We start from the raw sequence: 18,986 nt of genomic DNA on the forward strand, positions 1-18,986 counted from the left end.
CTCTAGACAATATTTCTAATATTGTCTAATAAAATCCCGGAGAGAAGGCAGACAACTGCCCTACCCACTGAAGAGAATATTCTGAGAAAATGGGCCTTCCCAGGAAAGAAAGAAGCGGTTCCAAAGCTAACAGGAATCACTAATTTGAGGGATCTCTTGGATTGCCGACTCCATTAATTAATACACTCTCTCCCTCCCTCTGTCTCCCTTTCCCTTCGTCTGCCTCTCCCTTCCTCCTTCTCTCTTCCTCCCCTCCCCCCCCCCCATGGAACGAATAGACGTTATCAAATCAAATTTCTATTTTCATATTTACAGGAAGTCAAACATTTTTGTCTTTTTTTTCCCTTTCCCACAAGAGAAACAGACTCCCTCCTAGCTCTGCATTCAAGTTGTGTCAGTTTAACACAATTAAGAATATTATCTCTCCCTACCCCACCCCGGAACCAAAAACAAACAACAATTTCGCGGCCGTGATGGGGGTTGACTTTGTTGAATGCCCCAGAGCTTGGCTCTGCCCCGACGCAGAGATTGGCTTTTATGAGTGGGTTCCAGTTTAAAGGGCCGATTCCTAGACTCTGAAAGAGATACAGGTAGAGCGGTGAAGCCAGAGGCGACCTGTCTGACCCTCAGGTGCAACCTAGAGGACCCCCCAGTGAGCTGACCCAAACAGTTCGTGCCCCAGTCCCACCCGAGGCTTAATTGCTTGGCTGGTCCCCGGCCTCCAGTAATCATTCCATAAGGACTAGGTTTAAGGGGGGAGTAAAGGAGGGCCTCCCAAGCTAGATTTGGTTACGCATCACCACAGCTCTACCTCCTTCTTCCAAACCATATGATAATGTTAAATCTGGTTAAATGAAGAATATGAAAGTGTTCTCTGGATCTGATCCTGAGAAGAATGCCCCTTCCTAAGAGCATCACGGCTAAGAAGCATTTTGGCCGTAAGCTGATAATCAGGTAGCGGTGGTCATACCCACACCCTTCAGACCTAGATGCTTAGAAAGCGTGTTATCATACAGGACGCCCATTAGGCACCGGTAATCCGCTATCCACGCATTTCAGCACCATTTGAATGTTAAGGAGATTTTTATTAATGGTTCATGAGCCGAAAAAGTCACAATTGACTCTGGGAGCAGATATTAACAGTTTAAGACTGTGATGGGTGACTTTCTAATTTCAAGTAATCGCACCATTCCGCGATTAAGCCAGGAAACTGGGGCTCGGTCCAGGGGTTTGGGAAGCTGGAGTTCATTCAGCACCTTTCTGGAATAGTCTCTAAGGAGCTCTTTTCTGGGCCTTTAAATGACTGAAGGGGGAAAGGAGGAGGAAGAACGCAGGGAAGCGAGAGGTATGGGTAGCAAGCATTTAGTTCTCTGGCTCTTGGAAAGGTCGGGAGGGGGAGGGGAAAAGCTTTGCTGATCACTTCACAATCAGTCCTAGAGGAAAGACTAAAAACAGCCCACCAACAAAAACCTTTCACTTCCACACCTGGCCAGTGGTCCGATATCGCGGTTTTGATTTTTGATTTAAGAAGTTCTCTGTTGGAAAATGTCTCCCAGTGATGCTAGGTAGACTGAGATTGAAATTCTAAATTCGAAAGGCACCCTCCAGATCCCGCCCAACGCAAATTACCGCAGACAATAGTGTGCAATGGATTGCTCCAGGTTCTTTCAATACCTTTACTCTCTGTGGTGTTTTTGTTTGTTTGTTTGTTTGTTTTTAAGAAAAAGAAAAGAAAAGTCATTCCAAAGTTTGACCTCTTCTTAGGATATTTTGCTGTGGGCTTCGTGTGTGTGTGTGTGTGTGTGTGTGTGTGTGTGTGTGTGTGTGATTTCCCTTCCAAACTGTATTGCAATAATAATTGAAGGCGAACGGTGAGGAGAATTGAGGACTAAAAGTGAGCGCTAGATCTCAAAACTATTCAAAATTTTCCCCGCCCCCCGCTCTTTCCAGGTTGGAAGGATTCAAAGATGCCTTCTCCCCTGACAGTGGAGGAAGGTCGTGCACCTGCATCCGATCTCATACCAAAGGGATTGTTTTTTGCGAATCTCCTTGAGTTTTATTATTTCATGATTTGTTTGGGCGAAGTCATTTGTTTTAAAATATAAGACACGACTATTTTGAATAAAATGTGTATTTAATTTTCACTATACATAAGTGTGTATTTTTTCGCTCTCTCCTTTTCACTTTTTTTGAGGGCATGGCCAAGTCATTGAATTCCAAACATCTATCTAGTACAGTGCCCTGGCACATAGTAGACACTTTAATAAATGTTTACTGAATAAATGCATGAATGAATGAACGAATGAATAAATATACACTGCTGGCAGATTTTTGTTTTGAAAAGTAGGAAAATGTTTCGTTCGACACCGAGCCAGCCTCCTTTTCCTCCTCAGTTACAACTACTTAAGAAAACCCACTTTACTTCCCTTCATTTCTTTTCAACTGCTGTCATTAAAGAAACGGAATTGTCTACAATTCCAAATAGTTCTTCAATTTATTTTTCTTCGTATCAAAATAATACTTATTATTTTAAAGTCTCATAATGCTATTAATAGGCAGTTTTGAAGAAATGTTTTATGTAATCATGTACAATATGTCTCAGTACACTAGAGTATTACAGTTTCACGCATAATATTAATGCTGTCAGATAAATCCTATAATCTGTGCAATTTCCAAACACAATACTGGAAAACAGGGATAGGTTTTGTTTGTTTTGGGTTCCTGTTTTTTTTTTTTTCTTTTTCTTTTTTTTTTTCTTTCTTTCGAAGAAAAAAAGCTCCCTGTCTTCTGTATTACGGTCACCTAATGGAGGAAATCGAGCCCCCAGAGCGGATCATATTCCTTCAGCAAACTTCACTAAAGGGATACGGTTGAGGTGAGGGGGTGGGGTGGAGGGGAGAAAGCAAAGAAGTTGGGGAAGCAGCAATTTTCAGGATTGGACAAAGTGAAGAAGAGAACGTATTCGGAGCTTGGGACGCATAGTGGTGACATGGAAAGGGTAAAGAAAGGAAATATATCTCTCCTTTTTCAGAGAAAATCATAGAACTGATGTCGGAGCAGAGTTTGAAATAAGCCTCTTTTGCAAGGAGAGTCTCTTTTTTTGTTTTTGAACAACATCAGGTGACTGACTAGCTGCCAGTTAGGTGGATGTTGCCTCTCAGATTTTTGTTTGATTATTACACATCTGTGTGGAATAACCCATCACCTACTATGAATGTTTTTTACTTACACCTTCCTACATCTAACAAGGCTTAGATTCTAAAGAGAAGATCTCTCCCAGTGTAGAATGCGGGTTCAAGCCGCAGATTTGACAAAGCATCGGATACGCGTGCCGGCCGGTACTTTTCTGGGGGGACGTGAAAGAAGGCACGTGACGTCCTCTCCCCTCCTCCCTACCCTTCCCGGCTTCCTCCCACCCTCTAACCCCCAATCCACCTCTCACCTACAGGCTTGCCATTCAAGAGCCCTGGGCTGGAGGCAGCCAGAGCGGAACTGCAGCGTTCCGAGTCAGCGTAAATAAATCGTTTTAGGTCCACCGCCCACTGTGACCGCCAAGGAATTGCTCCCCGTAGTAGAATAGAACGGCGACGGTAGCATTGGGGAGCTAGACTGCCGATAGCCGCCCACTTAGGACTGGAGCGGGGGCGGACCCCCAAGAAAGTGCAAATGACTAAGCACCTTCATGGGACTGAAAGAGGGCAAAAGAGATAGCACGTTAAAAAACAAAACAAAACAAAACAAACAAAAAAAAAAAATCCAGCCCACTGAAGACGGCTATAAAGAGAGGAGGAGGAAGGAAAAGAGAGGAATGGATCCCGGTCTACTCTTTGGGTGTCTGTTGAAGCCCCCAACGGCTTCAACTAGCCTAGCTCAGCAAATAAAATACCCCCCAACTCAAAAATTAAAATCTCCTTAGTTTTCCTGCAAGTTTCTCTCCGGGGGAGGGCAAGGATCTGGCAGTAGAGGTAGGGAAGATCCCAGCCCAGCTGGGAGCAGCGTCTCTGTGCCACATCTGGCGGACGTGCCCCGGAGATTGCAAACTCTGAATGGAGTGAAGTTCTCTTCCTGTGGAGATGGAAGCCTGGCTCCCTTTGCTGCCCGGGTAGCTGCCACACCCCGCCGTCTGGCGTCTTCCCAGGAAAACCTGAAATACTAAAGCCAACCACTGTCCCTCCTTATCCCGCCAGACTCTCTCCCTTGATGTCCGAAAACCCCTTCAGTCGCTAGACTTCCCCACCCCCACCCCACCTCCACCCCCTTTCCCCTAACCCACCTTTTCTAGCTTGGGCCTTTTTTTAACCGGTGCAGTAAGCCATCCGGATCTACGCCGATCCTTAAGTCCCCACGTAACTAAAGAGTGAGTGACAAATGCCAAAGACGCTCAGCCTCCAAACTGCCCAGCTCCAAGTTCTGGTCAGTGAACGCACATTGCTCACCAGTACTTGTCTTCAGGTATGGGATCAATCGTATGGACCTCACCTTATGGGGCTAGGGTTTAGCCTTGCTCAGAAGCTGACTTGATGGGCCTCGTGGTGTCAGATAGTGTGAATGTGCACTTGTTTCCGGGGCTGAGCTCTAATTTCCCAGAGAGCTGGTGGGTTCAGGGCCGAGAAGAATAGGTCAGTGGGGAAGTTTTTAGATAGTATTTTCAGTCTAAGAAATAAAGAGAGAAAACACTGTCTTGGGTAAGGTAAAGGCTAGATAGTCAGGAGAGAAAAGGCCCAATCTTCATGTCCTTAGGGAATAAAGATTCCTGCAAGGAATCTATAGTCACAAGGGAAACGAAGAGGTTGAGGAACGAAATCGCATCTTTGAAGTCACATAAAAAGTTATCTGACTTTCCCTCTCCACTTTCTTTCTCCCTTTCTGGATCTTCCGCAAAGCACCCCCTTCCCGGTCTGGACTTTCTCTTATCCTAAGAGAAGGACCAGGAGGAAGAGACATAAAAAGCAAACAAGCGTTGATTCGGCTCTCGGCGAAAGTCACTCAGAAATTGAGGTTTCGGCTTCTAGGCCGGCTCCGCCAAACTTCTAGCAGGAGGAGGGGCAGAAAAGCATAGGAGTGAGAGGGAATTTTTCTAGAACCGGATCCCACCCCTTCCCCAGCCCCCGTAGAGTAGTGTCCGGGGCGGAGGAAAGAAGGTGGGCCCAGTCTAGACTTCGATTTCTGCCCTGAGGCGCTCCTGGGTTGACGTTTGATTGCATTTCCCAGGTAACACTAAGTCTCCAGGGGAATCCAAGGTAGAGGAAATACGACGTGTAAGAAAGTAACCTTCTGAGATCTGGCATGGGGGAAGGGCAAAGGGAGGCGTTGAAAATAACTAGGACTGTTGTTATTGTTGTTTTTAAGCATTTTTCTAGTTCTCCATTCTCCTCCCCACCATCTTTCATCAGTTCCCTGCTGGGCCAAGACCCACAAGAGCTGAGATTTGTTCAGCAAGAAGTTCCTGAGTCTTCAAATAGCCAAAGAACACGCTTGCAGGTATCAGTGAAGATTGGGAAAATGCTCCGGAAGGAAAACCACGATAGTTGGAAAACGGTGATTTGAGAGGAACTAAGAAAGTGTCCATATCTGAACCTCTAATCTTAAGATTTCAAAAGCAAGAACTTAATTGACTTGATTGAATTTCTTCTCTTATCTCTTGGGGGAGAAGCCCTCCCAAAGTGAAATACAAAGGACCAAGAATCATTAGCAAAGAAGATAATGCTTTAGTAAAACAAATCTTTGAAAACCAAACTACCTCCATCCTGCCCCCTCCAGGACAGTAGTTCTAAGGTTCTGTCTTTGCAGTCTGAAGGGAAGGGAGATTTAGTTTTTCCAGCGTTCTAACGCGGCAGAAATTGCTCTCTGACGCCTCAGACGAAAAGTACCAAGAACATTCGTTATTATTGAGATTTCTGTCGTTAAACTTGATTATAAGCACTCTGCATGTCTTCAAACCAAACCTCTCTCCTTCCTAACTGTATCCTCTTTCTTCACTGCAAAGGGATTTCCCTCTAACATTCTCATATTTGGTTGCACAAAAATGATGGGGAAATTGTCTTCTGAGGATGACACCTTCCTTTTTTTTTTTATTTTTAACTTCAAATTTTTGTCAAGGGCTACACTGACGCGTTTCTCATCAGCATATTCTCTCTCCCTCCCTTCTCTCTCTCTCTCTCTCTCTCTCTGCCTGCCTCCTCCCTTTCTCTCCCCACTCCTGTTAGTTTTTGTCACTTTGTCTCTGTCTCCCTCTATTTCTCTGTCTCTGTTTCTACCTGTCTCTTGTTTCTCCTGCCTTTCTGCATTTCTGTCTCTTGACTTTCGCTATCTCTGCGTCTATCAGTTGTCTGTCTCTTGTCTATCTTTATATTTGTCTGTGTGTCACTTCCCCCAAACCCTTTCAGGTCAACTTTTAGAGAAAGGATACTAATACCCCGCCCTTTGCTGGGCATTCTAAAATGGAAAGCAATCATAAGAATCCAGATATTCTTACGTGAATGAGAATCGTTTCTAATTTACTGAAGGATTAAGAATCTCAACTTGGACAACCATTTAAAAAAAAAAAAAAAAAGGAAACCTCACTGAATGGTCCCAGTTTCATTTCAGCATAAAGTACTACGGGAGAGACAATTATCCGTAACAGGTCCTGGAAAATTTCTCCATCAATTTTCAAGATTCAGAGTTGGAATCAAACTAATGCATTTCCTTTAGCAGACAAAAAAAAAAAAAGGCAAATGATTTATTAGGAAAGATCACACAGTGCTCAAAACAATTTGCATAACCAGAAAGAGAAAACTGGGTACAACCAAGTCAGTTTTAAGTGATAGTATATGAAGGGGGAAATGGTTGAAACTGGCAGTTGAATACTTTTCCTATAAAAGTACAGTTCTGGTTCATTTAAATGTGGCTAATTTCAAGACAGAATATAAGGCTAAAATTAAAATAAAAGTTGATTATGCCTAGGGAATTGCTACCAACACTGCTGCAGTTCTGTCTTTTCTGCTGTTTTTGTAAAATGCAGGAAGACATGAAAAGGGACCTATTTTCTCAGCATTTACTTTAAAGAAGAAAATCTGACCAGGGCACTTCATGTTTAACTGCTGAAATGATAGGTTTCAAAACTTTTCCAAAACTCTTTTGTTCAGACATCATTTCTGCTTGAATTGCTTTCAGATTCTGATTACACTCTCTGTTTACCGCAGAATATTTTTTAGTAGCTTTAAGAAACAGCCCTTTAACCAAACAGCAAGCAGGAACAAGGAATTCTTGTCATTCTCCTCCCTACAAACCCCTCCTCCATTTTATACCCCCCACCAAAAAAAATGGGGAATGATAACAAAGGGTTTTCTTGCACTTTTAGGATTTTTGACTCTCCTCTCTCACATTCTCAGGCCTCTATTTTCACATCACCTGGTATCATCATAGTTTTCTGGCTTCAATAATCTTTTCATCATCCTACTTAGATTTAAAATAGAAAGTAGAAAGAATGCTAGCCTGTTAAATGCTCTGTGATGGAGGTGTTAGGGGCCAGGAGAGGAGGAAGAGAATAGCAATTGTTGGGATTTCCTTGGGCAATCCTCATGAAAAAGTCAATCAGTCAAGAACCTTTATTGGAGGCCAGCTGTGTGCAGAGCACTGTGTTAGGCACTGAAATATAACTAGTGATTTCAAATTTAAAACAACAAAAATATTTGCTGTTTTATTTCTGCCTCAAGTCATTTACTTTGGGAAATAGAGGTTCTATGTCAAGGTGTGGTTTCCCTTCCATAATTCATTGTGTAAAATTAAAGGGAAGAAGACCCCAAATTGTGCTAGAACCATTTTAATGTAATTATACATATCTGCCAAATCCAAGAAAAAAAGGTTTATGCATATATATATATATATATATATATATAATATATATCTTTTCCAGTTAACATCTGCAAGCATAAACAACAATGATCTCAGTTTAAATTCATCAGGGTCAGAGCAATTGACCAATGTCTTTGTGTATTTGTTTACTGATAGCTTTGCCACCAGTAAGTTATTATCAGATGAGCTAGTATCCTCTTGATTCTCTCCTCTCTGGCTCTCTCTCATTTTATTTTATTTTTCCATTCAGTGAAAGTTTGTTGTAAAAAGTTTCAGTGCAGTTCACCTCTGGCCAAAGGCAATCTTTTTAGATTCAGTTGCTCTGAATTTTGCTTATAATTATAATCTATTTAATCACAGAAGAACCCCTGCAGAGGCGGAGTTCAAGGTTGCATACAATACAGGAGATCACAGTTTTGAAGTCTAGCACAGATTAAAAACAACAGATGTACCATTTATATAAGACACACACTGATTGTCTCTTTAAAACTACATATTGACTCCTTATGAACATTATTATTTTTTTTTAAATAAAGTAGTGCATCTAGGACAATCAGTCGCACAATTCACACAGCCCTGAAAAGTTTTTTCAGTGCCAACTAACAGTTGGTCATGAAACGTGAATGAGCTTGAGAGAGACACTGTCCATTCCTAAGATTTAACCAAGATTGGCTAACACACTAGGAACCTCTGGTGAAGAAAGACACTACCCCCACCTTTCCTTGGGTTGCTTTTGTTTGTATTTGGTTGACCATGGCTGGAATGTTTGTCCCCCATACTTTTACAAACCAATAAAGAGCTAAATATTACATGGGTCATATGTAAATGAGTGGCCTTGTCCACTTTGGGTTGCTAGTTGATTTTCCCCTTTAAGGCCCTTCCTTCATTTTTCCTCCTATTTCTTCCCAGAGCTTTGATCAGAAGATGAATCTGAACATACTTTTGCCTAACTGTCTTTGTTCAACCAAGACCTGGCTAAAACTGGAATGTTCAGCCCATTATGTTAAAAAAAAAAATCACCAGAAACAAAAGGGGAAGGGTATGCTCTACAGGTCTTCACAAAACCTGGAATTTCCACGAGGATGTCTGATCTTTATAATCCAAGCAGTCAGCATTGAAGTTTAGCTTCCAGGATGCAGTTTGGTCCTTATAATCCAAGCAATCAGTGGTTGAGTTAAAACCCAAGCTTGAAGCTCCATAGCCCTGGGTGGTGAGAGAAGCTGTGGACTGATTGAGATGGCTGGTGACTGCATTGGTGCCCATGGGGCTGAGTGTGGCCCCTGGTCCAGGAAGCTGGTGATGCATAGGGGTCAAATAAGATCCACAGTCCATACCCCCAAAATAGGAGGTTGAGCCAGCATATCCTTGACTATAACCTGAGGCCTGGGTGTAGGTCATGGGATAGGATCTCTGCATGCAGGAAGAGGAGGTGGAAAGGGGATCTGACAGAGGGGAGATGGAAGCTGGACTCCAGATGGACACAGGGGCACTGCTGCTGGAAATGGCTGGGACTGAGGTGCTAGAGGGGGGTGTGAACTGGCCACTGGTTCCACTCTCTGAGCTCACTTCTCTGACTGGAGAGCTCTTCTTTTTGGCAGGTCGAACTTTGTTTTGACCACCATTCTGTTGTTGCTGTTGTTGTTGGCGGCACTTGGCTCTTCGATTTTTAAACCATACCTTGAGAAGCAGGGGGAAAAAAAGAGAAACAGGGGAAAGAATTCTTTTCAAAAGTTTTCCATGATAAACTCCACTAAAAGGATGAGATGGCCTAGGTCAAAACCTACCTACAAATAAGGTCAAAAAACAAGCCTTCTTTGCCAGCCTCTAGATGTCAAGACTGGAGAATAAGTGGGATTTGAATACTACTCAAATTATCCACACAATGGAAAAAACTCATTAGCCTGTATATTAGTCCATCTATAAAGACTTCTTTTGTCCCAATGTACAAGAATTCATTTCTACTTCCAGAATGGGGCACTTGGATATGGCTGAGACTTTTAAAAGAGCTACAAAAATCATGTGACTGGAGATTGTCCTTAATCCTTAATACATAGTCCATATTGTATTACAGAGCCTATTCGAACAAATACCAAACAGCAGCATTTTGTATTCCTATGTCGTTAATAACCATTTTCACAATTCAGTTTAAATATTTATTTTAGTCTCTACAATGCAGACATAAGGCTAGGTCCTGAAGAAGCTATAAAGAATGGGTCCTGTTCTCAGGAGTTCTGCCATCTAATATTTAGAGTCACAAAATTATAGAGGTGGAAGTTGATCTAGTGCAAAGTGGGCCTCTCACTTTACTTCTTTGCTAATGCCTCCAACAGGTAGGGACTCAGAGCAATTGCCTCTTTCTCCTTTTGGAAAAGTATCTACAAGATTAGTCAGAAGTGACCATGACTCTCCAGTGAAATGAGAGAGGAGGGAAGACTTGAATGAGCAGAGCCAACATAATTTTCAGAAGGGCCAAGTCAAGATTTCAGCTTTTTGGATTTAAATGTGTGAAACCTGAGCTGCTTTTACTGCTCAAAAAAAAGGTATGGGTATTTTCAAGGCAGTACTTGCATTGTCATTTGATGAATTTCTTTGGTGAGTAAGGGTGATAAGAAACTATCACTATGTCAGATTTTGAAATGACACAGAATCTAGTTAATTTTCTCCTTTGTAAGTGGCCAAACAGAACATCCCTAAAATCTCACAGAAGGAACTATCCCTAAGGGCAGTACAAACTATTTTAATAGTGCCCTAAAGTTCATTTCTAAAGGCAGTGGGTGAAAAACCCAATCCTATCCATTAATTTCCCTTTATAGTAATTTCAGAAGGGTCAAAGTTTCATATATAACCTCCTCCTTAATTAAATTTTAAGAGGAGACTGCATTTTCTCTTCTTTCTTTCTTTGATTTGGAATCACAGTCCCAGGATTAATCCTTCAGCAAAACTTGCCCTAGTTGAAGGGGAATTCCAGATTTGTAGGGTTTTTTTTTTTTTTCTTTCCCCCCTCCTAGACACTAAGCCTCTACTGAGAAAGAGTATTTGGAGTTTGCTTCTTACCTAAACTAACTAGTATTGGGTGACATGCAGTAGTCTAGAAACCTCTTAAATTGTTAAACCTAGCTTTGTGAAATCAGAATAGAGCTGGAGAAAAGGGAGTGTTAGTGTTTTTAAGATGCTTTCTGTAGTCACCCTGAGCCACTTCAAACTATGTATTCTGCAGTTTAAAGTGCCCTAGCTAATTCTGTGTAAATCACAGAAAGGAGAAAACAAGCTCTCAGTCAGCTCACTCTATTGAATAGTTTTTTTATTTTCTGAAGATATTAAAATAGGCAGAAAGGTAAAGGGTCAGAGTTGTGCAATAAGATAAGGAAGGAGGATTGGGACAGGAAATGGATCTGTGATTTCATTGATAGAGGGAATTCTATAGGAGAGAGACTCCTACAAATTAGTATGATTTGCCACTTCTTGGAACTTATAGCCTTTGAAAATTACCCAGTATACTCAGAAATGAAGGGACTTGAACAGGGTCACACAGTCCATATGTAGAAGGGGTAGAGATTTCCTTACATTCTCATCTTTCTACTTTAGTTCAACCCACCACTCAGTATTGCTTCTCATTGTACACAATTAGATTAATTTAACAACAAGAATAATAACAATTAATATTTCTATAGCTCTTCAAATAAAAAAGAATGTCAGTGAATATGTATGCAAGCTTTACTAGCCAGCAAGGATTCTAAGTTCTCCTAACCCCAGATCTGTATCCCAAAGAAACATGAAATCCTCTGGGTCTTTGCTTCCGTTCTCTCACCCATCTTGCTTCAGTCATTGTACTTCAAGGACTTGGGAAAGGTGAACTTGTGAATGGGGAGAAGAGGACTGAAAGAAATGGAAGGTGGAAGAAAAGGGGATTTGAAATGTTTTCTATGTCAGAGAATGGATACAGAAGCCTATCTTCTCTTCTCTCCTTATGGGAAGGGCCACTGGATCAAAGTATTGATATTATCCTGTGCCTCAAGGGATATCTGACCAAAAGTTTGTGGAATATTGGATGAAAGTTAGCAAAATGACAGAGAATGTCTTCCAGTTACACACAGTAGACTTAAGATAACAGATGGCAGCAGCACTTTCCCTACCTGCACTCTAGACTCAGGAAGGTTGATCTTCAGTGCTACTTCCTCCCGCATGAAAATATCTGGATATCGAGTCTTGGCAAACAGTGCCTCCAACACATCCAGTTGAGCTCGGGTAAAGGTGGTCCTCTCCCGCCTCTGTTTTCTGGGGGTTGCTACAGGACAAGAAGTTCATGACAGCTTTTAGAGGAGTATAGCAGCCTCCCAAATATAGTGGGGGGGGAGGGGAGAATGTTCCCCCAATCACCCTTTTAACCAAACACCCCTCTGTAGCCAACAATCTGCTAAAACCAGCAGCCCCCTTCCTTTCCTCCCCATTGGCAACAACCTCATTAGAGAGACTCCTGGTGCCACTGCCACTCCTTAGAGGCTGCCAGTCCCCATTGTTCTAGCTCCCTCCCCTTTCCTCCCAGTTACAGATCCCATTAACCAGCAGTTTACATGCCGAGCTTTTGCCTTATAAGAAGAGGCTGCCTATGCCCTGCAGATTTATTCTCAGAGAACCCAAACTCAGGAAAATCAGGCTGGTCTCTTGGCTGTACATATCAGAGAGAGAGGGGAAAAATCCCTAAATAATAATTCAGGACAACATAAAGAATCAAGATAGGCAGCTCTTGTTTCCAGGTCAAGATCCCCTGGACTTCAAAAAATATCTGGCTTCCAGTTCCTGCCTGTTCACAGTATCATCTACCTGAAACTTCCTAAAATCTCCCTGTCCCAAATGGGTGTTAATAATATAAGCTTCAAAAGACTGAGAGTTTTACTTGTATTTTTAATTAAAATTTGAACCCAAAGAGGGAAAAATCAACACACCCTTTTACAATTCTGAGTAAATAGGCCTGCATAAAAATCCACAGCTTAGTTAGGAGTTGGAACAAATATGTTACTATTATATAGAATGGATGAGAAAGCTGAGAGGGAGATGGGAAGAAATATGTAAAACAGGGAAGCCCCAAAAAGAAGAACCAAAAAGGAGAGCAAAAAAAGGGAAGAGGGGGCTATTTTTACTGAGTTTCAGAAGTCAGTGTACTTGGAGGGAGTGTGGCATAGAGTCAAGCATACCTAACTTAAATTTTCAGTACTGCCTTTAATTGTTTGGAAAATATAGTCCAGCAAAATGAAATAGATCTATTTCAATTAGTGCAAATCAACCTTCTCCCTCCTTTTGTCTCATTTCTCCCTCTCCCTGGTTCCAGGTCATTCCATAGTAGAGAGAAGTGAGGGTTGAGAGGACTGAAAAAGGTGCCCAGTCATTCAGTGGAAAGTTCAAAAGTAGTTTGCTTCATCTTTTTCATGAAGAGAAACAAACCCAAAGATTGGGGATATCTCCGAAGACAGTTCCCTTGTCAGTTTTGTACTGGTTGGAGGTAAGGAGGAAGGGGGAAGGGGGAATGCAGCCATTCTTACCGGGATAGCCTACGGAGGGGTGAAGCAAGTCCATTCCAGAGGTAGTAAGACTCAGCCCATTTACTGCATAAGGTGGTTGCTTAAGATAAGACATCATGCTAAAGTTTGGAGGAGAAAAGTTGGCCAAAATGGAGACCTGGCAGTAAGGTCTCGATTCCTCAGGAGCTGTTGGATTCAGGGTCCCTGCTGGCTAGGCTTAAACCTGGTGTTTCTAAAGATGAAAACAAAGACAAATAGTAATAATTTTTAAAAGTCCTGGTTAACTGAGATGTCTAGTGCAGATCTTTTATCTTCAATGACAAGCTGGCGTGAGGTTCAGAGGTTAAAGGATCCTTTGGCTCTTAAAGGACTCCCAGGCCCCCAAGCTGCCTTTGGGACCAGAGGAGATGTGGATAAACACGTCTTCCCCACCCCCACTCTCAACTAAAAAAAAAAGTTACACCCTAGAAAGTAATTACAATCTGCCTTACTCAAGGACAAAACCCCAGGCCTTCAAATGCACACATTGCATTCCTATCCCTACATTTGCATAGGACTTCTTGGTTGGCTCTTGCTAATTGTCTCAAACAAAACTTGATTGGGGCCATTTGCAGAGACAAAGATCTTCTTGGTTAAATAAATAATGCTGATAACAAAGCCCAGTGGTGAGAAACAAAGAAACAATTCAAGAAAACTATCTCTCCTGGCCAGTTGCCTTTCTACTGGTAGAGATTTTAATTATCCAAGCTTTTTATGGCTTTCTGCTGCTGTGAACCTAAAATGTTGGTGTGTTTAGGATCTGAAATACCAACTTGCTAATCGACAAACTTGAGAAAAGTCCCCTACCACTATCATTCCACATCTTAAGTCATTTCCAGTAATCATTTTCACCTAATTGGTACACTTGGTAATTAGATTTGAGGTAAGCTAGATTTATTAGGTTTTCTGTGAGTCTTCTACAGAGCTAAACAAACAAATATTTAACTTCTAATCAAAAGTCAGCAAATAGCTAGACTTTCTGCAAAATTTTCTGCAGACTGGCAGACTCAGTACTCGCTAAGAAAGTGCGCTGGTCTTATTAGGATAAAAAAGCATATCTTAGAAATTTTACATTTCACTCATTTTTAGGAATATTAATGTTGTCCAGCTTCTATGATGAATTTGAAATCTGAAGGCTACATTTTGCAGAATGCGAGTATTAATACATTGGACTCTGAAATAAGCCTGAACAATTTCCTGCTTCATTTGGCAATGTTCTCTCCCTCCCCCAAATTTATTTAGGATTTTCTTTTTTTTTCTTTTTTAAATAAAGAAAAGAAAGTGACCCAAGGTTGACAAACCAAAAGAATGACGCTCCACACTAAAAGTCTCCAACAATTCTCTGAGGATAAGGAGACAAGGAAAGAGAAGGAAAGGAAAGAGGGAAAAGGAGGAACAGCTATTTACTTTCTCCACCTTTTCCATCCTGGTGCAAGTTTCCAAAGATGGACATTAACCCATAGTGACAGCTTCAGACTCCGGCGTGTATTATGTGGATTTTGCCACCCATCCTGTAAGGATCTCATTACTTTACAACTTTGGTGAAGCAAGAGATTTCTCAAAATGGCGGACACAAGTTTAAGATAACTCCTTTCTCACTTTTAGAAGTACCCAAATGACCAATCCTAAGGACTACTGGAGCTAATTTGTCCAGGGCATCAGGGGAGCATAGTCTCACCAAGAAATGTTTAAGGAGTCTGAAAAATTGCAGGTTTTATTTGTTTAAATTAATAGCAAAAATAATGCTAAATGACTTTTTTCCAACTTGGCTCAGTGATATTAGCAATTCCATCTTATATCCTTGGCAGAAGAAAAAGAGAAACATATTATTCCCAAAAGTAAGATAAAGTTGAACAACAAAAACTGCTTTTTCTGACAATTTCTTTTTCTTTTTGCTCTATTTCATTAGGAAGGGAATGAATTTATTTTTAACAGAATTTCTTGAAATTTGCTTAAATATTTACAAAGTTTTTTAAATTTAAAATAGCAATCTTATTTTTAAAAGTTCTCAGAGAACTTAGATAATAGAAAATAATAACATAATTAACATAAAAACTATGAAGTGTTAAGAAGAAAAGTAGTTTGTGACTACACTTACAGATATGACTAAAATATGATATATGTGTTACATTAACATAATATATCCCTTCTTCAAAATGAATGGGCATAATAACACACTACTATAAAAAGATTTAGGTTTTTTAGTTAAGCTACAAAGTCTTAATTTCTTGTGTTTAATATTCTCAGAACCGAACTTTCTCAGATCCACTGCCTCTCTGTTTAAAAAACAAAAACAAAAGCTACAGATAGGTATCAATAGTCACTCTAAAGTATAGTTTTCCCTCAAAAAAGCAGTATTTCTGAGTTTCTCTCTAAGGTCTAACTTAAAAGTCAACGAATTTAAGATTCTTCCCTGAAAGATACTGTTTTCCCTTCCCCTTTAAGGAGAGTCGATAAAGGAATGAAAATATCTTTTTTAAAAATATAAGCTCCAATATGACTGCGTGATGATACCTTTTATATAAATAGTATACTCAAGGAGAAAACCCGCTCATTGAATGGTTAGATAAAAGACCCTAGTTTACCTCTTGTAAAGCATGGTAAAGTTCGCTTTGTGTCCTACCTGCCCAGCAGCCCAGCCGGTGAAGCGAACTTGCTGAACTGACCCTGGTCCTGGCCGAATGACAGCCTTATATCCCACGGCCAATTCGCGCAATCTGTCGCCCCCTCCCCCTTTTCCTTTCCAAGGACCCTATCTAACAGTTGCTCTGTCCTCGCTCAATAATAATTATCCCGTCCAAGAATTAATTATAATAAATGTTTTCTTGATAAACTAACGAGATAATCCGAGGGGCACACGTTCCCTAATTACAGGACGCCATCCCCAGCTCGGCTGATCGTTTGTGCTGATTAATTTTCTGCATGATGGAAATGAAACAAAACCTATATAGACTAGCATGCTGTTTGTTAGAAGGAGAAAGAAAAAGCAGACAAACCCGCTTCTTTGCTTCTCTCATTTTAACTGCAGGCAAAGTTTCAGGCCTTGGGGAATCAACTAACCTTTCCTCTATAGAAAGAAAAAAAAATAGATTTGATATTTATACTTGATTAGTTATTATTTGGGAAAGAATAAAATAATCAGTTGAGCAAGACTTTCCTTTTGGTTTCTTGGGGGGCAGGGGAAAGAATTGGGAGGAGTTCCTCTCTTTCTTTTCTTTTCTTCCTTCCTTCCTTCCTTCCTTCCTTCCTTCCTTCCTTCCTTCCTTCCTTCCTTCCTTCTTTCTTTCCTCCTTCTTTTCTTTCCTGAAGATATAAAGCAAAACTTTTGGATTCTCTTAAAGTTGTTAGAGCTTGAAGTAGCACTTGGGGAAAAAAAAAAAAAAACTTAAATAGAAAACCTATAGAATGGATTTTTTCCATCTCTTTTAAACCATCTCTTTTAAAAAGTAACCCCAAAACTTCAGATGATTTTTTAAAAAGAAAGCTGACTCTCCTTCCCTCCTGCCCTGCCTCCCCAGGCCTGGTTCACCCCTTCATCTAATTACTTATAAAACAATAGCTATATCAACATAACTGTGACAGGAAGAACAGATTAAAAAAAATAACTGATATATATATATATAACATATATATCTTATTAATTTTTAAAAAGCACATAAGCATATTGACGTGAATATAATTGCTAGAAAGTTTTTTTAGGCCACTTCACCTTAAAAGTGCTGTGCAGAGTTTACATAGGTGTTCGATTATTTCCTAGATCTAGACTGTAAGTGTTACTTTAGGCTGATTGAGTAATGGATTCCCATGGGTTCAGGGGCACACAATTTTCGGAATCCAGTGATTCGGAGTATGCAACACCGGCGAGGCTGTATCCTTTTATGCACTGTGGCTGCCCAATGCCCCTATCCCAAATTAAGAATGGACTAAGTAAGCCAGTAACACAAACCAATATGACTTTGCTCCAGCTTCAAATCTCGGACGACGGACTTCCAGGAGGAGAAAGGAAACTAGTCACTTTATTTACTCCAATGCTATATACAATCTGTATATAGCTTTTCCTTGTCTTTGTTATAGCCCCGAGCTGTCTCTGGTCAAATTCTTGTTTGCAAAATTACTTTCCTAGACGTAGTCTATTGATCAAAGTCTTGGGCAGCAATCTGTTTGTCAATATCTAGGAGGTGAAGGATTTAATTCCACTCATCTTTCCCCCACCCTTAAAGGGGGGCTAGAAGCAATAAGAACAGGCCAAAAGGGGGAGGGGGAAAGGAAGAATCCAATCTCCATGTCAAATTAAAATGCCGTGGATCAGTTTGCGTCTTTGGTGGAGATTCACAAACAAAAAAAAAGAAAAAAGAAGAGGAGAGGAGAAGAGGGAAGGGAAGGGCAGGGAAGAGAAGAGAAAATAAAACAAGAGAAGAGAAAGAAGAAAGACAAAGAAAGAGAGAAAGAGAGAGATGGGGGTGGTAAATGCTTTCCCCGCCTCCTCATTTATCTGCTTTGGTCTCTTTTCATGTTCATTAGGGAGGAGGAAAGAATTCCGGTTTTCGGGGCAATGAAGAAGCTAGAAAGTCCGGGGTGACCATGGATCTGGCTCATAGAACTCGTCCCGCCACCCACCCCTTTTTCACCCTTTTCATTTGACTTCGAAAATATTATTGGGTTTAATTTTTAAAACATCAATCAATTTGATAAGTAGAAGGTAGTTCTCAACGATTTAAAATTAAAAAAAAAAAAAAAAAAAAAAAAACTAGCTTCCCAGCTCTGTCTTTCCACATACTCAACTATTTCAGAAAACTAACGCAGCTAGCTATCCGAGGATCGGGGATCACTCTATAGCACCCAAGGCGGCGCATTCTACTTAAGTGTATTAAACCTCGAATAGTCACTCTACCCTACACACAGCAACATAACTACATACATGCTTACATACATATATAATACACACTCAAACTGCGAGTCTCTCAAGAAAAAAACGATGTACGGGCAGCTATACCAACAGATTGAGGCACTTACCTTACAGCCTCATTGAAGGTTGGGGGGGAAAATGACGAAAAATTTCTCTCAAATTCCAATAAACAGCTGTCCTAAAAGAAATCAAGAGCAGTAAGTTAGAAATCTTGTGTTCTTCACCTTCTCATAAAAAGTCGAGCAAAACCTCCCCACAAAAAAACCCGATACACAAAAATCAATCAAACAAAAAAAAAAAGCAAAAAAAAAAAGTGAAAGAGGGAATAAAAAAGTATAAAAAGAAAAAGGCTACCCCACTCTACAGTTCTTTAACCGGCGTGAGTTACATACAAAGTAGATGTTGTAGGTATGGTCTAATGATTTTTATTTTTAATAATAGTGGAGACTTAGTTGGAGCTGAGGTCCGTGCCTCTCTCAGGGAGATTTGCTGAGAAAGCGCCTCTCTGGCAACTTTTTGACGCAAACTCTCCAACCAATGGCAGGGAGAGAATGATTGACACATCTAAGCCAGAGGGAAAATAATAAAAACACACAACAGGGGGAGGAAAACAGGCCACTGCTGCACCAGGGGGACGACGAGGCAACAAATAACAGCTCCCAAAATTACATAGAATATACATAAAAGAA

General features: G+C 40.8%; 1 protein-coding gene across 1 annotated transcript; it reads right to left on the reverse strand.

Moving 5' to 3' along the window:
• Nucleotides 1–6,724: 6,724 nt before the first annotated feature.
• OTX2 (orthodenticle homeobox 2) lies at nt 6,725–18,787 on the reverse strand. The gene is made up of 5 exons (XM_051973490.1): nt 18,690–18,787; nt 18,405–18,475; nt 13,365–13,584; nt 11,970–12,136; nt 6,725–9,513 (listed from the first exon to the last, which is right to left on the reverse strand). The coding sequence occupies exons 3-5, from the start codon at nt 13,468–13,470 to the stop codon at nt 8,893–8,895; spliced, it is 894 nt and encodes a 297-aa protein (XP_051829450.1). The 5' UTR covers nt 13,471–13,584; nt 18,405–18,475; nt 18,690–18,787; the 3' UTR covers nt 6,725–8,892.
• Nucleotides 18,788–18,986: the final 199 nt, after the last annotated feature.

Source organism: Antechinus flavipes, chromosome 2, assembly GCF_016432865.1.
Source record: "Antechinus flavipes isolate AdamAnt ecotype Samford, QLD, Australia chromosome 2, AdamAnt_v2, whole genome shotgun sequence".
Lineage (NCBI taxonomy): Eukaryota > Metazoa > Chordata > Mammalia > Dasyuromorphia > Dasyuridae > Antechinus > Antechinus flavipes.